This window comes from Colias croceus, chromosome 2 (genome assembly GCF_905220415.1).
Source record: "Colias croceus chromosome 2, ilColCroc2.1".
Classification (NCBI taxonomy): Eukaryota; Metazoa; Arthropoda; class Insecta; order Lepidoptera; family Pieridae; genus Colias; species Colias croceus.
In genome coordinates, this window is record NC_059538.1 from 2,106,556 (window position 1) to 2,120,549 (window position 13,994).

The window sequence follows — 13,994 nt, forward strand, 5'->3', positions numbered from 1 at the left end:
GCAAAAAAATCACGGTTTATTGTATAGGAGCCTCTTTAATATTTATTTTATTCTGTTTTTTAGTATTTGTTGTTACAGCGGCATCAGAAATACATCATCAATGAAAATTTCAACTGTCTTACTATTGCGGTTCATGAACCGTGATAGTTAGCTCTGTCTCATGAGACAGAGGGACAGACTGACGGACAGCGGGGTCTTAGTAATAGGGTCTCGTTTTACTCTTTGGGTACGGAACCCTACAAATCATACGCAACAGTGACCAAACCTAGCAAAAAATTAAATAAACTTGTTTAAATTTTGAATTTCGCGGACTAGGGCCTTGTTCCGGTCAAAACAGTGGCAGCGCGAGTTTTAAAATTAAATAAATAATTATATACGCTGAATGTACTGTACTGAATCTGAATCGAAACGTATTTTACTAAAATAGTAGGTAGACCTAGATCATCGACAGTTATTTTTAAAACAGGGTTTAGTAGTTTCATCTCACAATGACAGATGAATCCTAACAAAATAACTCTTTTTGACTCGCCTAAGTGAACAACAACAGACGTAAATCCACAGAAGATTCCTCTTGTACTTACTTAATGTTTTAAATTAAAATTGTAAAATCACTCCACAATCGGGAATGAATCAAAAGTGGATAAAGCGTACCTGCATCTCAGATTCAATATGTACTTAAATGCATTAATAAAACTACTTACCCGTTGTATCTTCATTTTATCTTCGGTGTTCGTCTCCAATGCTTTTCTTACCAATTGCTTGTCTATTTATTTATTACTAGAGGAAAGTCACCAAATATGGAATAGTATCCTAATATGGAATTCCTTCATTTCTCTAAGACTATAAGTATGAATCGCAACATTCGACCATCTTCTGTTTCATTTGGTGTACTAATTATCGCACTAACACCATCGAGTTAGTTGCGCGAACGGTTTACATTTAGCAGGGGTGTTTTGTTTTGTTGCCGTGCAGAAAATTTTAAGGTAAGTAATAAATGAGTATTATCGGCTATTATGTTTGTTTTGATACGTGTTATACTATTTAGTATATATCGGTATTATGTTTATTTCACCATTTTGTGACCTTTTGTCTTTAAAATATTGTGAAATGAAAAAATATTTAGAAGAGTTTGAACTAGTATAAAAATCCAAATATGGACAGTCGTCGGTGTCTAATTATGGAATATTATAAACTTGCTATTATTTCTTTAAAAACTGTATGTAATGTTTGTTTTTAGTAACATACATGCATCAGCAGAGTCAGGAGGTTCTATTCAAGACTTCTTTCCATGGATGAAAGTGGAGAAAGTTGAATTAAATGCTTGATGTATGGGCTCTGAACACATTATGATGTGCTGTTCCAGATGGATCTGGATTTGTGACTTTTGCAAGTAATTACGTAACTCCTTTCATTTATCACAATATGTTATATTCATTTAATTGATCTCAAAGATATTCATTATATTTTTGTCATTGTTATGTTGATTTTTGCTTATATTCCATATATGGGTACCTATTCCATATTTGGTTACTCTTTTGTGATTTTGTTTTTTGTGTAAGATTTTAATTTGATTACTGATATTTTTGGTTAAAGGCTATTAATTACTACTTATAGATGTATGACTGATCAGTAAAAACAATAAACTGATTTAATTTATGTGAAGTTTTATTTTTATATCCCAAAAACAAAATGGTATTCCATATTTGGTTACTTTCCTCTAAACATTTTCGCATTTAATTTTAAAGGTAATTAATAAAAACAATAGAACTTTCTTCGCGAAGAAAAAAAAAACGGCCGTCACGTAGGTATTCGAACTACTTCGCTGAATATCACCTATATTGACAGATGTTCGACGTTTTACTTTAAAAATTGGAGTTATTTAAGCTATTTAAGCACTTTGAGCTATTTAAGTTATAAAATTGTTGTTTAAAGATGAGAAGCATTGTAACAAGTCAAGGCATTTGGTACCCTATAGCGATGATGGGTTTCAGGATGTTTTACAATATTTATTTATGCATGATAGAACCGAATGCTTGTGGTTCTATTTTGCAATAAAAAATTACAATTAAATTATGAATTTATTTTACGCATAACCATACCAAAGAAACCTGGTTCCATTTTGTGTATTAAAAATAATTGTAATTAATAGAAATATGTGTAATGTATAATGGTACCAAGTATCTGCGGATCTGTTTTGTATAAAGTGACATGATAGTGATATCGTTTATTTGTTTGAACAAAGTAGTCCTGCTGTGCTGTGGTTCGGTTTTGCTTCATATGTATTATTCGTTGTTGCTGGTGGTTCCTTTCTGCTTTTAGTATACCTTGTTTCCAAGGTAAAAATCATGTGGTTCTTGTTTGTATAAGAATTTAGACCACTTTTAAATGAGTATTCTTCAAGAAACGTAAAAAAGCAAATTTGTCGAGTGGTTCCATTTTGCATAAATACGGACAATTTTTATTTTGAAGTAACTTTTGAATTATTGCAAAAAAAAATTTAAAAAAATAGTTTTGTTATAAAACTAATATAGCACAAAAAAAAAAATTATTCAAATACTCAATTGTTGTACCTCAGCAACATGCTTTTGAATGAACTATGAAGGAAGGTTTTTAATGTACATTTTGACATTTGTTATCTCTTTAGGTGGGTTCCCACGGCCGATTGCTTCACAGACCTCGGCAGGCGACAAGCGTCTGTCACCATCCGTCGCGATCTGAACTGAGCGTTCCCACGGCATGTGTGCGTCTGGCGAAGCCTGTGGACGGTTATTATTATTCCTACTAATACCTAATCTGTGGGTCATTACAAGATGTATATGTGATACAGAGCGCATGGCTGCGTGTGCAGCCCAGTGGCGTAGCTATCATATGGCCAGGTGGTGCAGTGCACCAGGGCCCCGGAGCTCAGGGGGCCCTCAAACCTCAGCTTTGAAAAAAAAAAATATTAATATATTTTGGATCAGCGATAAGCTCACGTGCTTGACGGTAGTGAGACCAATTCGCCAATTCCACCCATCAACTTTTTAATGAAACTTTCATTCGCTCTTGCCTTGCATGAGTTCTCATTTATGATATTTGTGGCGATGTTTTCAACTTTCTGGGGTCTGGGACGTACTACAATAGTTGACGCTAGGTGTGTCGCTGACTGTTGTAATTCGTAATTCCCTACTACCAGCCTTATTTAATCAAGTATTACCACTAATGCTATGATTTCTATTCCGCACATCCATCCATCTGGCACCAAAATTCTGCTAGAACTCATTTTCACTAAAAAAAATTCCGATGACAAAATATGTATTCGATACCGGTTGCACCACAACGGTAACCGTATAATCTATGATAGCTCTCAACATGATCGACAACAAAAAATAACAACGTTATTCTAAACTCAAATTCAAATTGACAAATGAGCTACTTCACGGAAAAAAATAAACAGTAAATATCGCAGTGTAAACTGCTTAACAACGGGGTACACTAAATTCATCAATGTTTCCAGTAAAATAGTGTTCAACTGTCAAAATTAGATGACATCACCGATTTTCATACTGTTCGCAGCAGCAACGGTTACAGTGTTACAGTATTGACTACCCTCTCAAACACCGAACGGCCTGTGATCAGTTTCAGAAGAAATATTGCGATATAATTGGACCCAATTTCTCGCTCTAATTTTTTAATGTATATCATCTGATTCTCCCTCAATTGATGGAGACGTGGTCTATTCGCCAGCTTTGCAAAGAAATTATAACAAAATTTGGCATGCTCGAATGTGACCTTACGGTAGTGGATGCTACTGTTTCATACAATTCCTGTTACTTCCACGGCAGCAGAAAGATCTTTCAGTAAACTGAAGATTATAAAAAATTATTTAAGAAACAGCATTCAACAAGATCGCCTCCGACATTTATCGTTAATTGCAATAGAAAATGAGGCGGCATCAAACTTGGATTTGAGTGAAATTATAGACGAATTCGCAAAAATTAAAACGCGCAAGAGATTGTGAATTGGGCGGGGAATTCTGTTAAAAATAGTTTTTTCCATTAATTAATCTCATCTGTATAATAAATATTCTATATTGTCATGTGCGTCGTTGTTTATTTATTCCCTTTTTCTTCTATTAAACCTTCTATTAAACACATGGAGAGTCTAATAGAGACGACGTATGGATTTAGCCTACTAGAGATAAGTTCACTTACTGTTTTCTATTCTTATTCTTATCAATAATTTTGAAGGCAAATAATATAAGTTCAAACTACGCGGAAAGAGGGGAAGAGGAGGGCCCGATTCTTTCCCTATGCACCAGGGCCCTTGTCCCCCTAGCTACGCCACTGGTGCAGCCGCTGTGGTTTTATTCATTGGTATCGCATCATTAACGTCGTTTCTGTTTTTGTATTGAGGCTTTGTACAATTCCATAAAGCTGGTTCGTTTTCGTAAAGAGTTAAAAACTCAAAAATTTGATCGTTGGTCCACTCCATCAGCACGTGCACTCGCATACGCGGCCGCAGGTGAAATAAACGATTACAACTAGTGATGCAACGAATACTACTTTTACGAATACGAATACGAATACGAATATCAAACCTATTATTCGGCGAATACGAATACGAATACGAATATCTAGCCTTGGTAATAAAAGACTTATTTATTTAATGAATGTTTACTCTTCTAATAATTAAAATTTACAATAGGCAAATTTTTATTTAAAAAAACATAAAATTCGTAGATTTTCTGGTTTTAGGCGATTTTTTTTCAGTCTGGATGTTTCCAGGCGTTGAAAAAAGTCTCTCCGAAGCGACTGTACATGGCTTCAGTGAAAAATATTGTTGGGCGAGTTTTTTCTGACTTGGAAATTGGACATCTTCTCGCCAAAAGGCCAGTGGATCAGCAGTCTCTGCACACGTCATATTTTTTCGCGCGATTTTTAAATTTGTAGTAAATAGAGTTGCGTAAAAAAATATTCGTTTTTAAAAATTCGTATATTCGCCGAATACGAATATTCGGTAAATGTCTACTATTCGGCGAATACGAATATTTGTATTCGTATTCGTTGCATCACTAATTACAACCAACGCATACGCGCTACAGACGGCAGGCCCCGACGGACGTCGACGCGCCGTCGCACCGCGCCACTCCGCACCTTTGATCTTACCGACTTCCGATGGATAGCACGGGCCTCGGCAGACGACCACAAGCGCGCCGATTCCCACGGCATGTGGTCTGGTGTGGCGCGGTCGGATCTGTGAAGCAATCAGGCCGTGGGAACCCACCTTTTCAAACACAATTCTTGTAGGTATTTTTGTCAATTTTACTCAAACAATTTTGAACATAACCTCAAAAATTAAAATTAAGATTTCTCTGTAATTACAGGTTTCCGCACGAAAAGCCGCTAATGTATGTTTCGGGGCATTATTATCGATCGAAAAAAATTAAAATCACGCCGAAATTCGTGCCGCAAGTTTCTAAAGTCAACCCTAGTCAAATCCTGATACACAATCTCTTCGCGGAAGGACTAGTTTATTTTAGGCTTGGTAAAAGCAATCGGGCATTCCTCATGTCCAAATTTTCTAATGTTCAACACATGACGTGAACATGCACACAGCTCTTATGCCTCCTCCACACTACTCGCGAAGTTCCTCGGCGAAGTACTCGGCCGAAGTTGACTGAAGTCCGCGGTGCTACACTAATGCCTCCTCCACACTACTCGCGAAGTTCCTCGGCGAAGTACTCGGCCGAAGTTGACTGAAGTCCGCGGTGCTACACTACACACTCGTTCAACTTCGCGAGGAACGCATACGTTCATATTCAGAACGAACTTCAGGTAACTTCGTGCCCTTTGACTCGGGCGCAAAAACCGACAACAAACGGAAGTCGGCCGAGGCGAGGTAAAGTTGGACGAAGTAAGCCGAAGTGCCTCTCTACATTATTCTATTCGTCTAACCTCGTTCAACTTCGCGAGTAATGTGGAGGAGGCATTACACTCGTTCAACTTCGCGAGGAACGCATACGTTCATATTCAGAACGAACTTCAGGTAACTTCGTGCCCTTTGACTCGGGCGCAAAAACCGACAACAAACGGAAGTCGGCCGAGGCGAGGTAAAGTTGGACGAAGTAAGCCGAAGTGCCTCTCTACATTATTCTATTCGTCTAACCTCGTTCAACTTCGCGAGTAGTGTGGAGGAGGCATAAGACTACCTACATTTTTTTTTAATTTTGTGTTGCATTTCAAAACAGTTTTATAGCAAAAAATTAGCGAGCGCGATCGCAGGTATATGGAGAGAGAGACGGACCGATCTCCCGTCTCATCTCGAGCGCTGCCACTGCATTACTATGTTATCACGTAAACATCTCGATCGTAAACCTACTTTACAAACAACCAATTTTTTTTTATAATTATAAATTGTGTTAAATTATAATTAAAAAAAATTTAACATAAATATACAATCTAATATATAAAAATCAATGCCACTTTTCGTTGTAATTCCATAACTCGAGAACGGCTGAACCGATTTCGATAATTCTTTTTTTATTATATTCCTTGAAGTACGAGGATGGTTCTTATGTAGAGAAAACGTGAATATGTACCACGGGCGAAGCCGGGGCGGACCGCTAGTATTATATAAATATTCCTATCCAAATAACTAAAATAAACACGAAAGTTACCTAGGTAACTTTCGTTCGTAGCTACGAATTAAATTCAATTATGACAGCTAAAATGGAATGTATAATGTCAAACAACTGTCAAACACCTGTCAAACAGTAAATTATCTCGGAAACTACCTACCTATGTACCTACATACCTACTTACGTCCGCAACTTGAAATTTTAGAAGTACACAGTGTACTGTACACTCCAAATAATATGAACTTTTCTCAGAAAAATCACCAAGTTTCAAATCGTGGATAATTATTGTACCGGCGAGCCTGAACTTCTTCTAATTTGAGAAGTATACTACTACAATAATTTACTATAAAATATTGTACTATGGATAATATCTGCCGTATCTGCTTAGAATCTTTAGAAGGAAAGCATAAAGTATCATTGACAGTTACTTTTAAAGGTCTAAGAATATTTAAATACATAAATTCCTTAACAAATATTGAAATAAAAGAGAATGATGGCTTCCCTTTCTCTATGTGTTTGAAATGTTATGACGAATTTGAGACTGCAGTTAATTTTAGAGAGAAATGTATACAATCTGATAATAAATTAAGAGGAGATTACGGCCTACCAAAAAATGATATTACAGTATGCATTTTCAAAGCAGAAAGTAGTGACAATCAACTGTCGGAACATTATAATAGTAATGATGAACCAATGATAGATGTAAAACCCTTGATTAATTCTAATGCCTTAGAATGTGATACTTATGAATGTATTACTGAATTTCCATCATATAATGAGGATGAGGATTTAACTTGCAACAAGGGTAATGTTTCTAAAGCAGCAGAAACCTTGCACTTGCATCAGGCTAAGAAGAAATGTGAAGTGACTAGATTTGAATGTAATGACTGTGGAGAAGTATTTAAAAGCAAATTTAAAATGGCAGTACATTGGAAAAAAGTGCACTTGCCAAGTAAACTGATTTGTCCAAACTGTAAAAAGAATTTTAAAACATTGAAATCATTGAACAGGCATAAGACGTCAAAGAGAATTTGCAATAGATTTGATGAAAAATGGGTGCATAAAGAAGGCGTTGGCAAAGCTAGAGTATTAACATGTAAGGCATGTTCATATTCAACAACAAGATCATGCACTATGGTAGCACATGTCCGCAACCACACTAATGAGCAACACTACACATGCTCATTTTGTCCCCGTAGTTTTAAAAAAATGTCGTCATTAGTGTTCCACCAGGATAACAAGCATAATATTTCATCACAAGGACAGGAAAAGTGCAACAAATGTGAGAAAATATTTCGAGACAAGTATCAGTTCAAGGTGCACATAGCCCGTGTTCACGAAGACCCAATAATACAATGTCCTGTATGCAAGATTTCTCTGCGGAAGCGTTGTCTTAATCGCCACATGAGTAGGCATGGTGGCCGCAAAGATTTTACGTGCGAAGTTTGCGCCCTGTCATGTTATACTAACGGTGAACTAAGAAATCACAGGCTAAGACAACATTCTGAAGATGGGAGATATACTTGCAAATTGTGTCCATACAAAACATACAAATCAAAATCAATGAATAGCCATGAGAACAGGCATAAAAGTGGGCAGATATGCTGTAACATCTGTTTTGTATTTGTAAAAGATAAAGATAGATTGTTGAAACATCAAGAGCTTCATATGAATGGGAAAATATTTCAGTGTCCATACTGTCACGTGAAATTTTTCACAAGTGAAGCTAAAAGGAGACATGTGAAGATAAAGCATCCTGTAACTTTGTTACCCAGTAAGGGAGATATAGGTACAGCGAGTGAAAATAAGAGTAGTATTGAAATTCAGCTAGACAAGAAAATTCTCAATGATTTTGAGTAATAAGGAATTATTTATAGTATCTTAATGATATGATATTTAGTTATTGTGTAGTAGATGGTAGGCAATTTATCTAATCAAATAGATTAATTATGTATATTAAAATAAAGTTTCATAAAATCAATATGTATTAATAATTATTTTTGAATTGCGAATAAAACAAGAATAATTGAAACTAAAATTATTTTATTGGAATATTAAATTGTTGTAAAACACTATTACACTGTTTTATTTGCAACCCTCTCTGTCTACTTATTCTTTTGGGTATTTTATTTTTATAACTTAAAAATGCGAATACTCTACATATAAAATATATTAGTCAAATCCTACACAATCTCTTCGCGGAAGGACTGGTTTATTGTAGGCTTGGTAAAAGCAATCGGGCAATCCTCATGTCCAAATTTTCACCAGTGCAAAGTTAGCACCCCATCTATGGAATTTTGGGTCGAAAATGACCTTGATCGTTAGGTCCCCGTTAGGTCCTTTAAGGTCCCACAATTTTTTCGTTAGGTCCCCTTTAGTTTTTTTTAAATAATTTTTTAAATTTTAGGTATAAAAAAAGTGCACTTTAGAACCCCATCCATAGAATTTTGGGTCAAAAATGACCTTAATCGATAGGTCTCCGTTAGGGCCTATAAGGTCCCACAATTTTTTCGTTAGGTCCCCTTTAGTTTTTTTTTATAATTTTTTTTTAATTTTAGGTATAAAAAAGTTACACTTTAGCACCCCATCCATAGCAAAATTGGCGAATTTTATCAAAATCGTATTCTTTACCGTTAGGTCCGTAGAGGCCCATCATTGAAATTGTTAAATTATTAATTATGTTATTAAAATCTATATATATAAAAGAAAGTTGTGTTAGTTACTCCACTTATAACTCAAGAACGGCTGAACCGATTTAGCTGAAAATTGGCAGGGAGGTAGTTTAGACTTTAGAGCCAGGAGAAGGATATAAGATACTAAATACGTACCACGGGCGAAGCCGGGGCGGACCACTAGTTATAAAATAATTGAAACCTACGCATGCGCCTTAGAGCATTAGACATGCGCACATCATACATAAACAGTGCGAAATTTAAATTGGTATCGTTTCATTTATTAAATTAAATCAATAAATAAATCTATACTAGTCACGTCTGGTTCGAAAGATGAAACTGTATACTGTATAATAAGTGGAGTAACTAACACGACTTTCTTTTATATATATAGATTTTAATAACATAATTAATAATTTAACAATTTCAATGATGGGCCTCTACGGACCTAACGGTAAAGAATAGGTACGATTTTGATAAAATTCGCCAATTTTGCTATGGATGGGGTGCTAAAGAGTAACTTTTTTATACCTAAAATTAAAAAAAAAATATTAAAAAAAAACTAAAGGGGACCTAACGAAAAAATTGTGGGACCTTATAGGACCTAACGGAGACCTATCGATTAAGGTCATTTTTGACCCAAAATTCTATGGATGGGGTGCTAAAGTGCACTTTTTTTATAACTAAAATTTAAAAAATTATTTAAAAAAAAACTAAAGGGGACCTAACGAAAAAATTGTGGGACCTTAAAGGACCTAACGGGGACCTAACGATCAAGGTCATTTTCGACCCAAAATTCCATAGATGGGGTGCTAAGTTTGCACTGGTCAAATTTTCTAATGTTCAACACATGACGTGAACATGCACACAGCTCTTAGACTACATTTTTTTTAAATTTGGTGTGCGTTTGATGATGATGATGATGATGATATTATTAATAAAAAATAGTAACACTGATATTTATATGCCCTCCAAGATGCCCTCAGTATATGCCAGTTTGCCATTCATTTGTTTACGATTTGACATTGACAGTATTGACACTATTGTACTGTCTACGCTACTGTATTTCTAATTTGATAATGGGGAATATTCATGTTTTTCTTTTTTGTCTTAAATTAATAGTTTACTATTTTATAACGTAGAAAAAAATATTAATGGGCTTCAAAATACTCTAGATATTTTTAAGAATGAAATTCAAAACTTTTAAAAAATTTAAGCAGTTCAAACGCCGCCATTGTGCACGCGCTTTTCGTGACGTCACATGACACGTCCAGTGGGTGTTTACCTTAGTGTGTACTATGGGTTGACTATGGGTGATGAATACAATGTCGTGTCAAATGACGTCACATTTCGTTCGACCTGTGGTGGCGCGTTTTGGAAGTTTGAATTTCGCTCCCTTTTTTTGCACTTTTTGAATATTATTTTAGGGGTTTAAGTAATAAGTAAATAAAAAAAAATCCTTTTCATTATCCTCCTGAGACCCAGGATTTTTTTTTCTTTCTTTTTTAATAAAAAGTAGCTGTATCTGTTCTAATGCAATTATAGATATTCAAAAAAATGGAAAAAAAAATCTTTTGTGGAAAACTTGGATTTTCTTTATGTCATTTATATATTACAGGGGGTCCCAGTTCCAAGTGTAATAAGTTTATGAAAATGAAGAAAAACTACATGTTTTTTTAGTTATTATATATTTTTAAACTTGAAACCTAATATTTATTATTCTATCTATTGTTCTGTATCTATTTTTTGTAACTTGGTTCAAAGATAGGTATTTTTAAGGGTGAGAAATAACCAGTTCAAGTATTTTGCACCGGCGCGGCGGTGTATTTATATTGTCACGTCCACCCCTAGGTCTTATTTCTAATCCATCCTCTTGTTCAGCCTCCTCTAATGCTTGGTCCACGTCATGTGCGTCCCCGAAATGGTCTGCCAACAACTGAAGATGACATACATAGTGACGATTCTGTACTGACGTGACTCATACTCATTGGACGAATGGAAGAAGACTCATTTTCTGGTGTTTGGGCGGCTTCATCGGTATCATTTGGGGGATTATCTTCATCTCAAACATTTATTTATTCAATTAGACTCCTTCTAAAAGCACTTTTGAATCGTCATAACAGTATTAACATTTACCACCGATTCGGAAAGCAGTATCTATGGAGAAGAACCGGCAAGAAACACCATAGGTCCATCATATAGGTCAATATTTGACTCATCCAGGTGTTGGTAGATCTCAGTATCTTATAATCCTTGAAAATTATAATGAAATCTGTAACATAAACTAAAGAATGTCATATAGGTAATACATGAGACTCTTGTAACCAATACCAAATCGGCAAGAATTGAGACCAAATGTCTTACCAGTATGACATAAAAGAAAACATTCATATTTTTCACAAGTTTTAGATTTATCTTTCAAAATAACTATTGCGGTTGCAGAAATAATATCTTTTATAATTAGATATACAAAGATATACTGCAATATACGAATGGTACCACTAGAAATGTAAGATTACTGACCACGTGTTTGCCGTCGCACAGCCACCGTCAACTTCGAAATGAGAATACTTCAAACCACTGTCACTTATATAACCAAAAACCGTTTAGTATAGCGGATGACATACCACTACATCGATTAGAGGTATTATTCCCGCATATACGCAAAAGATGGCGTTGAAATATTTTTTTATTGTCTATGTAATATATATATGACCGCAGGCCCCAGGAGGTTATAATATTACGATAATAAGTATTCGAGAAAAAAATATTTTAGGCCATTTAAAATTTTATGCATATTCCCTATTTCTTTATTTTTAATTTTATTCTATTACATAGCGTTGATAATACAAGTTTGTAAATTGTAGACAAAGAGTAAATTAATTATTAAAGGGGCAGATTGTAGATAATAGTTTGTGCTAAGTTTACCTACAGCATATAACGATTAAATACATTTGTCATACTTTGCTATTTATTAACATTGTGTTAATTTATATATAAATGTCTCGTAGTCGCAAGAGTGCAACTGGATACATCTGGAACATTTTTTAATGAACGAAATTTAACTAGATACCTAATCCTTCACATTATGCATTACATACATGTTAGCGCGTTTAATTTAAAGATAAAATTATATTTTAAAAGTAAATCAATTGATTAACTGCATTAATTATTTTAACAATAACCAATTGGATAAAAGTATTAACAATCATTTAATTATCGAGTAATAATAATATTTCATGTCGTATTCAAAATAACGATCAAAACAACACAAATAACACCAGCGCTGACTCACACTGTCACACCACTCAAATAGTTGTTTTGATCGTACTATAAATAACGGTCGTCTGCAGTTGCAAGTCATTACCATCGGAGACCGCCGGACATAAGAGGCCTACCACGTGACCTAGTCTCCTAGGACACGACCGCTTCCTCACCGCTGGCTGATGGGCGCCCCCCGGCACTTTGCCGGCGGTCTCGACCTCGCTAAGTGGCGGGTGGCTTCACCCACGGACATTCCTCCCTGCAGCAGCTAGCAGATCGCCCGCGATACCACGCGGGCTCGATCGCACTGCAGCAGGACACCTCCCGGACACGACACCTCGGACCATTAGGTCCCACCCAGTGCCCCGCCTGTAGTTGCAGGCGGCGTTGCCACCACTGAAAGGGGCCGTCGCCCCGAACAGTTACCCCGAGGCCTGTGAAGGCCTGCGTGGATGACCCCGCGATCGATTGCAAGTCATTCTTGTCTTGACTTTGGTCGAGTAAAGATGTCTAAGAAATATTATATCAGTATTTAATAACGTAATACAATCTCGCTCTAACATCAGAAGCAGAGGACGAACCAGCCCTTTACTCGGAATCCTGGCAGGCTGGCACAAAATCTTCCATCTTACTACGTGACATTGTGTACCTGTCACTGTCACCATTATGACTGTGGTCTTCAACCTTCGAAAAAATTGAACTGAATTGACTTCAAGTAAACAAGGATGCTTAGCAAGGATGATAGAACTCGCACAATGTGTGTTTTCTTGTGAGTTGTGTGAAGTAAATGTTTGTGGTGTGAAATATTGTAACGGTAATGTAGTTCATCAATATTATAATGTGATTTGCAATCCGGGCGGTTGTCCAGGATATTTGAGCCTTTAATTATGGTAAGAGAACGACGAACTTATGTCACAAATAATAAGGTTTTGATCCTAGGGAATTTGAATCCAATGTGGTGCCTTCGAAGGCGCCCAGTGTAAGCTATTGTGGTGGTAAATTATTATTTTTCTGTATTTTGACGATTGAAAAACGCTTCTAAGCGAAGTCCAGTTGAATAAATCAATATTTGAGTTTGAGTTCATCATGTGGATGAGATGGTGTTCTATAAAGTCAGTTTGGCCGAGCGGTTATGTTTGTTATAATACATTGTGTTTTGACATCATGAGATAAATTACCGTACTCATTTCAAATGAACGTACGAGGACGTTATTGTGTTATTGTTTTACTATGGCCAAGCCGGATATAACTTGTGTTTTAACTTTTAATTATGTTCCAGGACTTATGGTTATCACTTGAGAGATGAGATACAGCCAGATGAGATAAAGCCGCTGTTCGCAGCTGGCAGAACTCGATAAGCTATCGAATCCTATGTACAAATATCATAAAATCACAATAATACAAGATAATGATTGCTATGAAGCGAAAAGTAAAAGCAA

General features: G+C 35.8%; 1 protein-coding gene and 1 long non-coding RNA gene across 2 annotated transcripts; both read left to right on the forward strand.

Moving 5' to 3' along the window:
- Positions 1-785: 785 nt before the first annotated feature.
- Positions 786-1,656, forward strand: LOC123705285. The gene is made up of 2 exons (XR_006753291.1): positions 786-983; positions 1,238-1,656. It is a non-coding gene; the product is annotated as an uncharacterized LOC123705285 (long non-coding RNA).
- Positions 1,657-6,664: 5,008 nt separating this feature from the next.
- Positions 6,665-8,579, forward strand: LOC123705073 (oocyte zinc finger protein XlCOF6-like). Its single transcript, XM_045653666.1, has one exon. The coding sequence runs from the start codon at positions 6,980-6,982 to the stop codon at positions 8,477-8,479; it is 1,500 nt and encodes a 499-aa protein (XP_045509622.1). The 5' UTR covers positions 6,665-6,979; the 3' UTR covers positions 8,480-8,579.
- Positions 8,580-13,994: the final 5,415 nt, after the last annotated feature.

Bases quoted from the DNA above. Each gene is read 5' to 3' on its own strand.
- LOC123705073 (XM_045653666.1), top strand. From the start codon at position 6,980: ATGGATAATATCTGCCGTATCTGCTTAGAATCTTTAGAAGGAAAGCAT.